The following is a 14579-nucleotide window of genomic DNA, read 5'->3' as shown; positions in this document are numbered from 1 at the left end:
GAGATGGTTTTCTAGCTGCAAATTCTTTTAACTTTTGTTTATCATGGAATGTTTTAATTTCATCTTCCATCCTGAAGCTTAATTTCGCCGGATACACGATTCTTGGTTGGAACCCATTTTCTTTTAGCGTTTGAAATATGTTATTCCAGGATCTTCTAGCTTTTAGAGTCTGTGTTGAGAGATCAGCTGTTATCCTGATTGGTTTACCCCTAAATGTAATCTGCTTCCTTTCTCTTGTAGCTTTTAAAATTCTCTCCTTATTCTGTATGTTTGACATCTTCATTATAATGTGTCTAGGTGTGGATCTCTTATGATTTTGCACATTCGGCGTCCTGTAGGCTTCTAAGATTTGGGATTCTGTCTCATTCTTCAAGTCTGGGAAGTTTTCTCTTATTATTTCACTAAACAGATTGTTTATTCCTTTGGTTTGGAGCTCTGTGCCTTCCTGTATCCCAATGACTCTTAAGTTTGGTCTTTTGATATTATCCCATAGTTCTTGGATGTTCTGCTCATGGTTTCTTAGCAGACTTGCTGAGCTGTCTATGTTCTTTTCCAGTTGAAATACTTTGTCTTCATTGTCTGATGTTCTCTCTTCTAGGTGATCTACTCTGCTGGTAGTATTCTCAATTGAGTTTTTAAGTTGGTTTATTGTTTCCTGCATTTCTAGGATTTCTATTTGTTTGTTTTTTATTACCTCTATCTCCCTGTGAAGTTGATCTTTTACTTCCTGGATTTGTTTGTCAATGTGGTCTTTCATTATCTGATTTTGCTGTCTCATGTCTTCCTTGAGACTCCAGATCATCTGAAGCATGTATATCCTGACCTCTCTATCTGACATTCCATCTGTTGCACCTATTACCTCTTCTAAAGTTGAGTTGACCTGCATTGCCTGTGGTCCTTTCTTTCCTTGTCTTTTCATACTGCTGGCGTTTCTTTCTGCTTGGTGAAACTGTTGTGTTTTTGAAATTTTCCCTCTATTTATTTATATTGCTCTTGTATGCTTGAAAGATCACCTTGCAGGGCAGGTAGTGGCTGTGATCCTCTTCCAATTTGTGTGATCCGTCTGTTACGCTGGCAGGCCCTAGGTCTGCTCTTCTGGTCGGTCAAAGGTCCGCCTACCCAGCAGGCACGAGGGGCACCTCTGTCACTCCGAAGGTTGCTGGGCCTGACCTCCCGATGGGTAGAAGGTTCGCCTAGCTTTCAGGCACTGGGGGAGGGGCCGGTTCCACCCCTCAGCAGGCTGCTGGGGCCATCCGCCCCTGGTCAGGGTCCCGCCTACCTTGCAGACACTGGGGAAGGGGACGGGCCTGCCCTTCAGCAAGCCACCGGCCCTGTCCTACTTGTGGGTCCTGTCCGCGTTCCCTGCAGGCGCGCGTAGCTGTTCTCTCACTCGGCAGGTTGCTGGACCTGACCCGCCCGTGGGTTGCAGGTTCGCCTAGCTTTCAGGCACCGGGGGAGGGTCCGGTTCCACCCCTCAGCAGGCCGCTGAGAAGAAAGAATTTTTTAATATTTATTTTTTAGTTCTCAGTGGACACATCTTTATTTTATTTTTATGTGGTGCTGAGGATCAAACCCAGCACCCCGAGCATGCCAGGCAAGCGTGTTACGGCTTGAGCCACATCCCCAGCCCCTTGCACATGAGCTTTTGGGGGTCACCACATATCTAAACCATAACAACCTATGACAGTTTTTAGAAGAAAACAATCAAATCCAATGTCTAGGCATGCAAAATGGAAATGAGAGCCACTCTCTGGGAATGTTGGGAAGTAGGAGGGAAGGCAGTCAATAAAATCTATTTCTGACTGAGCCTATCTATTGTATTCAACAAAAACTTCAAAGCAATTATTATAAATATGTTCAAGGAGTTAAAGAAAATAACAAATCTGTGAATGAATAGAAATCTCAATGAGAAATAGAAACTAAAAAATGGAAATTGAAGCTGGTCCTGGTGGCACACAGCTGTAATCTCTGCTTCTCAGGAGACTGAGACAGAATCACAAGTTAGAGGCCAGTCTGGGCAATTTAGCAAGACCTTGCCTCAAAATAAAAGGAGGGGGGGCGGGTGTAGCTCAGCATGTAGCTTAGCATGCCTGAGACCCTGGGTTTAGTCACAATGCTGCCAAAAAAAAAAAAAAGGAAATGTAAGAGTTGAGAATCAGAGTAACTGAAATGTTTTTAAAAAACTAAATAGGCTCAACAATACATTGGAAAAGAAAGCAGATTGGCAAAAGAAACAGAAACCTCATTGTAGATCAATAGAAATCACCCAAGTTTAAGAAGAGGGAAGGATGGAATCCAATTGAAAAGAACCTCAGAGATGTCGGGAAATATGAAACAGCCCAAAATATGTGTTATCGGAGTCTTTGAGGGAGGGAGTAGGTAGGTAGCAGAAAAGTTTATGAAGAAATAATGGCTGGAATTTTCTCAAATTCATTCGGAAAAAAATAACTTACCAATTAAGAAGTGCAACAGAGTCAAGATAAACACAAACAAAATGGCTCTATGACTGTCCAGAGAAAAATGATACTCAACATGTAGGGAACAACAGTGCAATTAACACCTGATTTCTTATCAGAAACAGTAGAGATCAAAAGACTGACTTTTTTCAAATGATGGAAGAAAGAAACTTTCAGCTAAGAACTGTATGTATGCCAAAATTATCCTTCAAAAATAAGAGCAAAATAAGGACATTTTCAAATACATAGAGAACTTTTATAGTAGAACTACACCACAAGAAACTTAAGCTGAAGGAAAATTATATCAAGTGGAAATTTATATCTACACAAAGGAATGAGTAGCACCAGAAATTATATATATATATAAAGAAAATAACAATTTTTGTTATTTTTTAATTTCTTTTAAAAGACAAGTAGCTTGGGCTGGGGATGTGGCTCAAGCGGTAGCGCGCTCGCCTGGCATGCGTGCGGCCCGGGTTCGATCCCCAGCACCACATACCAACAAAGATGTTGTGTCCGCCAATAACTAAAAAATAAATATTAAAAATTCTCTCTCTCCTCTCTCTCCTCTCTCTCTCTCTCTTAAAAAAAAAAAGACAAGTAGCTTGAAAACAAATATACTATATATACATTTAAAAAATTTTTTTAGCCAGGTGTGGTAGAGCACACCTGTAATCCCAGCGGCTTGGGAGGCTGACAGGAGGAGTTCAAAGCCAACCTCAGCAAAAAGTGAGGCATTAAGCCAACTCAGGGAGACCCTGTCTCAAAATAAAATACAAAATAGGGCTGGGACGATGTGGCTCAGTGGCCAAATGCCCCTGAGTTGAATCCTCTGTACCTGCCCCCAAATTTATTTTAGGTACTTTGAGTATGAACCCAGGGACATTTTACAACTGAGCTACATCCCCAGCTCTATTTTATTTTTGAGGCAAGTTCTTACAAAGTTTCTGAGTGTCTCACTAAGTTGTTGAGTACTGGCCTTATATCCTCCTGCCTCAGCCTTCCAGGTCACTGGGATTACAGGCATACACCACCATGCTCAGCAGTAATACTTATTGAAGTTGACAATTTATTTGGATGTAATATAGACATAAGAGTATATAAAGCATATACAACAAAAATATAGGATGAGGCATGGGTAAATGGAACATTTTATAAGGTTCTTGCCTTTTTACCTGAAGTAATTCAGTATTTTTTCTAAACATAAACTATAATTCCAAGAACAATCACACTTATTTATTTATTCTAATTATATAGAACAGCAGAATGCATTTTGATTCATTGTACACAAATGGAGTACAACTTTTTACTTCTCTAGTTGTACACAATGAAGCGTCACCCCATATGTGAAGTCATATATGTACCTAGGGTAATGACATGAAACAAAAACAAAAGGGGAAATAGAGCCACAATCATTGTTGGAAATAGCATAACTGGATCTCCCCAAAATTAAAGAAGCTGAAGATCAGATTAATTGGTATTTGGAGAAGTAAGACCAACAAGGATAGAATACACTTTTTCCCCCAAGTACACAAAGAATATTGACCAAGGTGGGACCATGTGTTATGGAGAAGTCTCGCTATGGTGGTGCAAGCTTATAATCCCAGCAGCCCGGGATTACAAAACAGGAAGACTGCAAGCTCAAAGCCCGCCTCAGTAATTTAGCAAGGCTCTAAGCAATTTGGTGAGGCCCTGTCTTAAAAAATTTAAAAAGGACTGGGGGTATGGCTCAGTGGTTAAGTATCCTTGGGTTCAGTCCCTGCTACCAAAACCAACAAACCAACCAACATTAAAATCATACAGAGTATGTTTTCTGACCACAATGAAAGTAACTTTGATAATAAAATGACTATACTTAAAATTATGTAATGAAGAATAAACAGTATTTAAAGTGAAATTTTTAAATGCTAATGTTGGAAAAAGAAAATGGCTTAAAATCATGCTATAAGTGTCCACATTAGGAAGCTAGAAAAAAGAGCAAATTAAGTCCAAAGTAAATAGAAGGAGGGAAATAATAAAGATAGTAATTAAGAAACAAATGAAAAGCCTGGTTCTTTGAAGAGATCATTAAAACCGATAAACTCCTAGCTATGCTAATCAGGGACAAATAATATAGAAGATACAGGTTACCAATATTGGGAATAAAAAATAGAACTTTAAAATGATAAGGGACCATTGTAGTTTTATTTCAATAAGTTTGACAATTTAAATGAAATTGACAAATTCTTGGTAAAACACAAGTCACAGATTTAAGGAGGAATAGAAAATTTTAATTAGCCCTATGACTACTAAAGAAATGTAAATTCATAACCTCCCTACAAAGCAAAATCCGGGTACTGATAGCTTCACTGGTGAATGCTATCAGACATTGAAGACAGATATGGTACCATTCTTAAACAGCCTTAAAAGAAGTGGTGGGAATAGTTCTCAAGACATTTTATGAGGCCAGTTTTATTCCAATACCAAAACCAGAAAAAGAAATTATAAGGGGTCTGGGGTTGTGGCTCAGCAGTAGAGTGCTCGCCTTGCACATGCAAGACCCTGGGCTCTATCCTCAGCACCACATAAAAATAAATGAATAAAATAAGGGTATTATGTCCAACTACAACTAAAAAATATTTTTAAAAAAAAGAAAAGAAATTTTAAGGATAGAAAACTACAAATATTGCCCATAAACATTCAAAACTTCTTACAGCATTGGTACATTAAATCCCAATCATGGAAAAGGAATAATACATCATGACCATGGGAGTTTTCTTAGGATTCCAAGGTTAATTTAACATTAGAAAATTAATATAATTTTTGATACAGATCAATGTATTTTGGATAACAAAATGAAAAATCATGATGCAGAAAAAGCATTTGACAAAACATAATAGCCATCTCCAGTTAAAACTTGACAATTAGAAGTTTCTCAAACTGATGAAGAGCATCTGAAAACCCCACAGCTAACATTATACCTAATGATGAAAGTCTGAAATTCTTCTAAGTTAAAGAACAAAGCAAAAGTGACCTCTCTTAATACTTTTGTTTCAATGTAAACCAAATGCTTTAGCCATTGCAAGAAGGAAAGGGGGGGAGAGCACATACAGATAGGAAAGGAAGAAGTAACACTTATTTACATATAATCTTATTGTTTATACAAAAAACCCTATAGAATCCACCTAAAAAGTTTACTCAAACTTGTAGGTGAATTTAACAGGATCATAGGATACAGGGTTAATATGCATAAATCAATAGTATTTCCCTGTACTTTTAATAAACAGTGGAAAATGGAATAAAAAATGCATTTCTATTTTCAATATCATTAAATTCTTGGTAATAGTTTTTTATAGATGCAGTGGGGACATGAAAGAGAAAGGCATTAATCTGGGTCAAGAAGTAATCTGGGGCTGGGGCTCAGTGGCAGAGCACTTGCCTAGCATATGTGAGGCACTGGGTTCAATTCTCAGCACCACACATAAATAATTTTAGTTGTAGATGGCCCTGTATTTATCTATTTTATATATAGATAGATAGATACAGATATATATAGATATGTAAGTCATCTAGAAGGATTTCATACACAGAGAGATCTATGCTGAGTCTTGAAAAAAAAAAAAAAGAAACTTCCAAACAAAGGGATAATTATCATTTCAGGTAAAAGAAAGATATAAATAAACATTATAAGGATTAAGATACTTGAGAAAGCTTGCCCATTTGGAGATCTGTAATAGTTCTGTGTGATTTGATCCTATGATGAGAAAGAGTAGACAGGCTAGAAGTTTAGGTCTTATTATGAAGGCCCTTATGAACCTCACAAGTCTTGCACCTTTTTTCCTGTAGGTCAAGTGGATCTGTCAATGGGCTTTAAAAGGGAGAGACACATGTGATGCTGCATTTCAGCATTTGCTATGGATAAGAGTTCAGACCTTCAGTGGCCTTTCAGCTATTTAATTTCAGTTCAGATAGCCAGTGAGAGTCTTCAAAGGCAGTAACGCAGGATGGCTGCTGCCTAGGAATGAGGCACTGGATTTCACTAAGCAGTCCTACTCTAGGATGAGGTACAGGCCAACTTCTCACTTGACCCACCCAGAACCTGGGATCTGTTTTGTTGCTGTTGACAGTAGTTAGAAGTAGCATGTGTTTTAGTCAGTCTTTTCATTGCTTTGACCAAAATGTCTGGCAAGAACAACTTAAAGAAAAGTTTATTTTGGGCTCATGGTTTCAGAGATCTCAGTCCATAAAGAGCCAACTCCATTGCTCTGGGCCCAAGGTGAGATAGAACCTCACCTTGGAAGGGTGTGACAGAGGGAAACTTCTCCTCTCATAGCCTCAAGAAAGAAGAGAAAAGTCAGGAATGAAGAAAGAACTGCAGGGAAGATGAATCCTTCCAGCACACACACACCCCAGGGACTCACCTTTTCTAGCCACGCCCCATCTGCCTACAATTACACTAAAGCCAGCCCATTCAAAGTAGATAGATTGATTTGGTTACAGCTTTCATAATCTGATAATTTTACTCTGAATATTGCTGCATTAACACAGGATCTTTTGGGGAACCTCTCCTATCTAAACCATAACAACATGATGCCAGCACCAGGACCCTAATGTATTAATGGCAGTGGTCCTCAGTCAGGTGAGAAGACATCTGGAAACTAGACCAATATCATTTCAGGCTTTTGGCACAGAGGTGAATTAAAGTATATCTGGCTGGCATCATCAAGCTTTGTGAACTGGCTGATCAATTTGCTAGGGAATAGGAGCAGAAATAGATAATTATCCATTAATTAATCTAATTAAGGACCAGACTCAGGGCTGGGATTGTGGCTCAGGAGTAAAGCGCTCACCTAGCATGCACGAGGGGCCCTGAGTCCGATCCTCAGCAACACATAAAAATAAGTGAATGGAATAAAGGTATTGTGTCTTACTACAATTAAAAAAAATAAATATTTTTTTAAAAAAAGGACCAGACTTACATTATTGGTTTTACAACCCTTAATTGTATTATTTTCGGAATCTCTTTTTAAGTCAATTATTGAATAAAGGTGTACATTTCTAGATTCTCTAATAGGGAAAAGAGATCAGGATTTCAATGTTTGTCTCTGCCACTTCACTGTATAATCCTTAGGTAAATAGCCTAGTTCTTCTAACCTCTAGTTGTTACATCTGTATAATGGAGATGATATTGCCTACCTTATAGGGTCATAGTGAAAATTTAATATGTCTTGTGAAAGCACTTAATATATTCTCAACACATAGATCCTCTTAAAATAGCTTACTTTCTTGTTTGGCTTCTGTTGTAGGTTGTCCTAGGTATTTACTTTTCCAAACAATGGTTGCTTTCTATTTTGTGAAGGTTGGAATATCCCCTACTCCTCCCTGTCCTCCTTGGACCAGAAAATTTTCCTACGACACTCCCAGGTATATACATCTGGCATTTGAATAATTTAAGAAGGTATAGAAATTGACAACTTTGACACTGGCAAATGTTGAACAGCAAAAATAAACTAATGCTTATGTTATACAAGATGTGTGAATTATCAGTGAAGCAAGAAGGTAAAATAATATTCATCCTTAAGAGCTGAAACTTAAGTCTTCTGAGGTAAAGGTGAGAGTCCCTTCTTTAATGCTTCTTTTCTCACAATCCTTCAACAGGATTTCATTGACTTAACTAGAGAAACCAGACCAAGGGCAAAGGATCGAAATGGACTCTGTGTGATTGACCTGACAAGAAATGAGGAAGAAAATCGACCTATTGCCACTCTTGATTTGACTTTAGAACCTGTCACTGCCTCCCAAAAGGAGCCAGCCAGTCTTCAGACAGGTGCCAGCCTCTCCAACAAAGAGGTGATAGAAAGCCGGGTGGACAGAAGCTCTCGGCCTACAGCACAGAGAATCATTAACAGTGTTCCTGTAGATTTGGACCTGTTGGAAGAAACCACATTTGAAGGTCCTCAACCCCCTACATCCATCAATCAGGACTCTGTTTATCCAGCAGAGCCAAATTGTAGCTCAACCACATTCAAAGGTGACCTCAGCTTCTTAGCAAGCCTACAGCTGTCCTCAGATGTTAGCTCTTTCTCCCCAACAAGCAATAATGGTAGCAGCAGCAATCATAGGCCACTCTTGCCATGCCTGCAGCAAGATGTACCTTGCCCACCTCGAGCCTTGCCATGCCTACTTCAAACTTCACCATGTCCACCACGAGCTGCCTCCTGCCCACCACGAGCCTTGTCATGCCCATCACAGACCACGCAGTGTCAACTACAAACTTTGCCTCACCCACCTCGAGAAGTGCCATGCCCTCCTGAAGATGTCCGATGCCCTCAGTGGAGTATGCCAAGCCCACCTCAAGAGCCATCATGGCATCCTCAACGCCCACCAAGCCCACCTCAAGACTCTCTGAGCCTACTACAAGATGTACCAGGTCCACCTCAAAAGCTCTTCTATCCCCAAGACATGGCACACCTGCAAGGCATTCCAAAGTCACTGCAAGACATGCCACAGTCAATAGGAGATGTACCACAGTCACCAGGAAATGTACCACAGTCTTCAGGCAAAATGTCACAGTCACCAGGAGGTGTGATTGGTGATATACCACCATTGGGAGATATACCACACTTACCAGATGTGCTGCGCTCACCTGGTGACATGCCATGCTCACCAAGAGACTTGCTTAATTTACCAGAAGACAGGCCTGACTCTCCTCAGAATGATGTACAGAATTTTGATGCTCCTATGGATATCTCAGCTCCATCCTCTCCAAGCTGCTCCCCCAGCCCACAGTCTCCACAGTCTGAAACTCCCTTAGAGAAAGTTCCTTGGCTTTCTGTCATGGAAACACCAGCCAGAAAAGAGCTATCACTGTCAGAGCCTGCCAACTCAGGGTCTACCCAGGTACAAGCACGAACACTGCAAGGTGGGCTATACAACAAACCCTGCCTGCACAGACTGAAGTACTTCTTACGACCTCCAGTACATCACCTCTTCTTCCAGACACTAATACCTGATAAAGACACACGAGAGGTGAGCTATCACATCTTCTCGGGGATTGAGTGTCCTTTCTATAGGCCTTGGATAAAATTTCTATAACTGGAATTCATGCATGAGAGGACAGATGAAGTATAAATGAAATTTTTATCTTTCACATTCTGTATAGAGTCAGATCTGGGTTCAAATTTCAGCCCTACACTTAAAAACCAGCACTGTACAAATTGTTTTACCTTTGTTGATCATAGCTTTCCTATCTGTAAAATGGAGGTAAAAACATACCTCAGAGGGTCACTGAATGAAAAGTGCTTGTTAGTGTCTGATTCATCATGGGCTTCATCAAATTCTTATTTTCAATTCCTATACCTCTGTCTTCCTGACACTCTCATTACAGCTTCTATATCACAGAGAATAATACTCTCATCATTTTAATGCCTACAAAATTATTACTCCAAATTTAGAGTAGAAATTCAGTTTTAAGGCTTTAGTGGGAATGCTACTTCTCATTGGTCTTCATTAATATATGAGAAATAAGCTAGATATATAAGGGGGAGAAAATGAGACTAAGACCCACATTATTAAGCTTTTCAAGCTTGGGTTTTTTTTATTATTTTCCACAACTCCCATCCCCAACATTAAGAAGACTGGCTTGAAGTAGTTCAAAAAGTGAAAAGGCACACTCTCCTTCAGGGAGGAGTGATCAACTTACCAGGTGCCAGAAGTTGACATTTATGTCTTCTCCTTCTGAATGACTATCTACTAGGTCATTCTCTTTTCTCCTGCAAGTTTGCTTCAGGTTGGTGAAACATCTGTCCATTATCAAGAGCATCATTGAGCTGGGTACAGTGGCACATGTCTATAATCCCAGCTACTCAGGAGGTTAAGCCAGGAGGATCATAAGTCTGAGGCCAGCCCCTCCAATTTAACAAGACCCTGTCTCAAAATAAAATGGAGCCAGGCATGGTGGCACTTACCTGTAATCTCAGCAAAGCACTAAGCAACTTAGCAAGACTCCATCGCAAATTTAAAAAAAAATAAAAAGGGCTGGGAATGTAGCCCCTGGGTTCAGTCCCCAGTGCCAGTAAATAAATAAATATGGCTGAGAATGTAGCTCAGTGGTAGAGTTCTCCTGGGTTTGTTTTTTTTTTTTTTTTTTTTTCTCCTCCTGGGTTTAATCACCAGTACTGAAGAAGGAAAAAAAAAAAAAGAGCACCTTTGGGTGACTTGAGAGTTTGTAAGTTTCCATAGTCAAGGTTGTGGTACTCTGAGTTGCTGTACCGATATAGAAGCTATTCCTCTTTTGTGTTCACATAGTTCAGATTATGAGTTGGCAATTCAACTAGATGAAGTAGATTTTTCTCCTTCCTCCTTATTTTCTTACCTTCTTCAGGAATTCAGCCATCTGGAACATATCTATAAATCTTTTCTCTCTTTTAATTTCTTTGGTGCTTTCAATAAATATTTCTTCACTGGGGAGCTTTCCTCCCAGAACTTCTTTATTCCCTACCTCTGCCACCTGTTAGCCATTTCCCTTGATTCCTTGAGTCTCTTTTTGTTTAACTCTAAAATAAGAATTGTATCATAAAGTTGTTTTGTCTTAAAAGTAAACACATATAACACCTTTCAGAGCTTACGGTAGTGCCCTACAAATACTTTTTTCAGAGCTAGGGATATAACTCAGTATAGAATATGGCCTAGTTAGTGTGCATGAGGCTCTGGGTTCAATTCCCAGCATCACCACCCCAAAAACAAAAAAATTATTTCCTTTAAGAAAAATTTGAGGGCTGGGGTTGTGGCTCAGTGGTAGAGCTCTCACCTAGCATGTGTGAGGTACTGGGCTCAATCCTCAGCACCACATAAATAAATCAATAAAGGTATTGTGTTCATCTACAACTAAAAAAAAAAATACTTTAAAAAAAAGGAAAGAAAGAAATAATTTGTAGACATCAAAACAACATGTCAAGATTTGTTTGTAGAAGTCCCTAATTTTAGCAAAAAACAAAAACCTGATACAGATTCAAGATTATAAAGTGTATCCCATGTAAAATCAGTCATCAAAATAAGATTTTTATTTTTCTCTTCTTTTTCTCCAATTTTTATTGCATGCCTTATACATTAATGGTCTCTCATCAGAGCTCAGGGAACCTGCAGGGTGATTTGAGACATCAGGAAAGTCAACTGGTCTTCTCTTGTCCTGATTTTCTGGAGAGGCAATTCCAGCCTTTACTGTTTTATTGTATTAGCCTATACTTTCAGATTTTTGTTGGTTAGCCGTTTTAAAATTCTTATTTTCTGATTTTAAACATAATGCTTGTTGTCAGGCACAGTGTCACGTGCCTGTAATCCCAGCAACTCGGGAAGCTGAGGCAGGCAGGTTGCAAGTTCAAAGGCAACCTTAGCAACTTAGCAAAACCCTGCCTCAAAATAAAAAATAAAAATGGCTGGGGCTGGGACTGGGGTTGAAGCTCAGTGGTAGAGCACTTGCCTAGGATGTGTGAGGCACGGGGTTCAATTCTCAGAAGCACATAAAAATGAAATAAAAGTCCATCAACAACTAAAAGTATTTAAAAAAAATTATTGGGGGGCTCAGGATGTGGCTCAAGTGGTAGTGTGCTCACCTGGCATGAGTGAGGCACTGGGTTTGATCCTCAGCCTCACATAAAAGAAAATAAAGATATTGTGTATCCACCCAAAACTAAAAAATAAATTTAAAGAAAAATGATTAGGTTTGTGGCTCAGTGATTAAGCGCCCCTGGATTCAATCCCTGTTTTCAAAATAAATAAATAAAAATTTTTAAAATGCTTATCATAAAATATTTAAAAATTACTCGGGGCTGGAATTGTGGCTCTGCAGTAGAGCATTTGCCTATCATGGGTGATGCCCTGGGTTTGATCCTCAGCACCACATAAAAATAAATAAATAAAACAAAGGTATTGTGTCCAACTCAACTAAAAATTTAAAAATAATAATAATTACTCATGCTATCAGCAGTTATTATTTTGAATAATTTGGTATTTTTCCTTCCCAGTTGTCTTTTCATACATAACCATTTTTTATTTTTTTAATAATTGGGGTTTTAGCATATATTTATTTACTTTTATTGTTGTTGTTGCTTATAGAATGCAAGGGTTAAGACAGTGGCTTTGGGGTTATGCCACTATGTTTGAAACTAGCTTCTGCCATTTGTTGCATAATAAATATTTGCCCTCTAACTATGTTTCTTTTCTTTGTTAGTTAAATAGGATCAATAATAGTACATATTTCTTAGGGTTGTTGAAAGAACTAAGGATAATTTAGATGTTCAAAAAGTTTTATTAATGTTATTATTCTCATATTAAGTCAACTTTAATTTTTCCTTCAAAATTATAAAACTAATAAGTGCCTACTATGGAAAAATTGAAAAATACAGAATAGATTCTAAAGGAAAAAAACCACCCTAAGTCTACCACCCAGCTAATCAAACACACACACACACACACACACACACACACACTTTTCACATATTCTCTCCCAATCTACATACATGTTTTAGGGGGACAAAGCATCAATATTTACCATTGTCTCAAAAAATGAAATTTTTCTCCTAACAACAAAATAGTTAAATTCTCTTGCGTATCTATTTCACTATCTGATATAGCATTACAGTTGCCCTAAATCTCTTGTCACCCTTAACCCAAAATTAACTCAGGCTAGTTCTTGACTCTTGTATTTTCTTTCTATGCTATATTTTAATATAAATTAAGTCATGCTGTATATAGCATTTATAATTCCTTTCTTTTAATTTTATATAAGCTTTTCCCCAAGGTCATTAAGAGTTTTTTTTTTTCAACTATCTTTTTTTTTATTATTATTAGTTGTTGATGGACCTTTATTTTATTTGTTTATATGTGTTACTGAGAATTGAACCCAGTGCCTCATACATGCAAGGCAAGTACTCTACCACTGAGCCATAACCCCAGCCCAAGAGTTTTTTAGATAATGTCTTTTTTTTCTTTTGAAATTATGAAATATTTCAAATACATGGGAAACTTTGTCTCTTCAACCAGTTCCAGAATCTCTTGTTTTTATGTATTGTAGAAACCTATCCTAATTTCTTTCTTTTTATCTCAACAGAGCAAGGGTCAAAAGTTAGAACCCATCCCTCCTCGAAGACTAAGAATGGTAACAAACACCATTGAAGAAAACTTCCCCCTGGGGACTCTACAGTTTTTGATGGACTTCGTATCACCCCAGCATTACCCACCTGGAGATATTGTGGCTCATATTATCCAGAAAATCCTGCTCAGTGGCTCTGAGACTGTGGATGTCCTCAAGGAGGCCTACATGCTTCTCATGAAAATTCAACAGTATGAACCATAACAGTTGACCGTTTGGGGGAATTTGGACCCAGCACAGCTTTCTGTTGCCTTAACTTTATTCAGCTAACTATTAGGGAGGGTTTCAGTTTCTTTTGCTTTTTTGGGTGGTGGGAGGAGGAGGGGGACTGGAACCTAGGGGCACTCCACCACTGAGCTATATCCCCAGCCCTTTTTATTTTGTTTTGAGACAGTCTCACTAAGTTGCTAAAACTGTCCTCAAACTTCTGATCCTCCTACCTCAGCCTCCTTCATTACTGGGATTATAGGCATGTACGATCATGTCCAGCTAGAAGGTTTCTTAATATATTAGTGTTATTTTAATTGCAAGTCACAGGAAAACTAGTCAAAAGTGGCTTTAACAGCTGCTATAAGAGAATTTAATGATTTGTGTACTAGAAATGGAATAAGATGTGAGTTCATTCTGTGTTAAGAAATGGTTACCACAGTCTGTTTTTCAGTTCTGCTTTTATTTTCAGGTTCCACATGTTAGTCATCAACCTCAGGCACTCACAGTAGGAGAGTCCACTTCCCTGATAGTCACATGAGAATTCTGAAATTGAGTTTTGTATGATTTAATTGGCCTAATATGAAACATGAACTCATCTTTAAACAAATCACTGTGAATTAAGGGGTAGAGTATCATGATTCACTCAAAACTAACAAGTTTTATCCTGGGGTCCTGGTAGGTAAAGCTAATAAGCTAAGAGTATAAAGAGCTGGTTTCCTTAAGATACAATTCCCAAAAGTGACGGATAATGGGTACCAAAAACCAATGAAGTTCTACTACATTCA

At 38.5% G+C, this 14579-nt stretch overlaps 1 protein-coding gene across 1 annotated transcript in view; it reads left to right on the top strand.

The window, feature by feature from the left end:
* The window catches only part of Simc1 (SUMO interacting motifs containing 1), an 87208-nt gene that overhangs the window by 45004 nt on the left and 27625 nt on the right, over nucleotides 1-14579 (top strand). The window contains exons 2-3 of the mRNA XM_026398253.2: nucleotides 8094-9464; nucleotides 13543-13775. Coding sequence (XP_026254038.1) covers nucleotides 8094-9464; nucleotides 13543-13775 — 1604 coding nt within the window. The remainder of the gene's footprint in view (nucleotides 1-8093; nucleotides 9465-13542; nucleotides 13776-14579) is intronic.

The sequence above is a fragment of the Urocitellus parryii genome, chromosome 1, assembly GCF_045843805.1.
Source record: "Urocitellus parryii isolate mUroPar1 chromosome 1, mUroPar1.hap1, whole genome shotgun sequence".
Lineage (NCBI taxonomy): Eukaryota > Metazoa > Chordata > Mammalia > Rodentia > Sciuridae > Urocitellus > Urocitellus parryii.
Note: the sequence above shows the minus strand (reverse complement) of the source record. Positions and strands in the feature narration are given on the sequence as shown.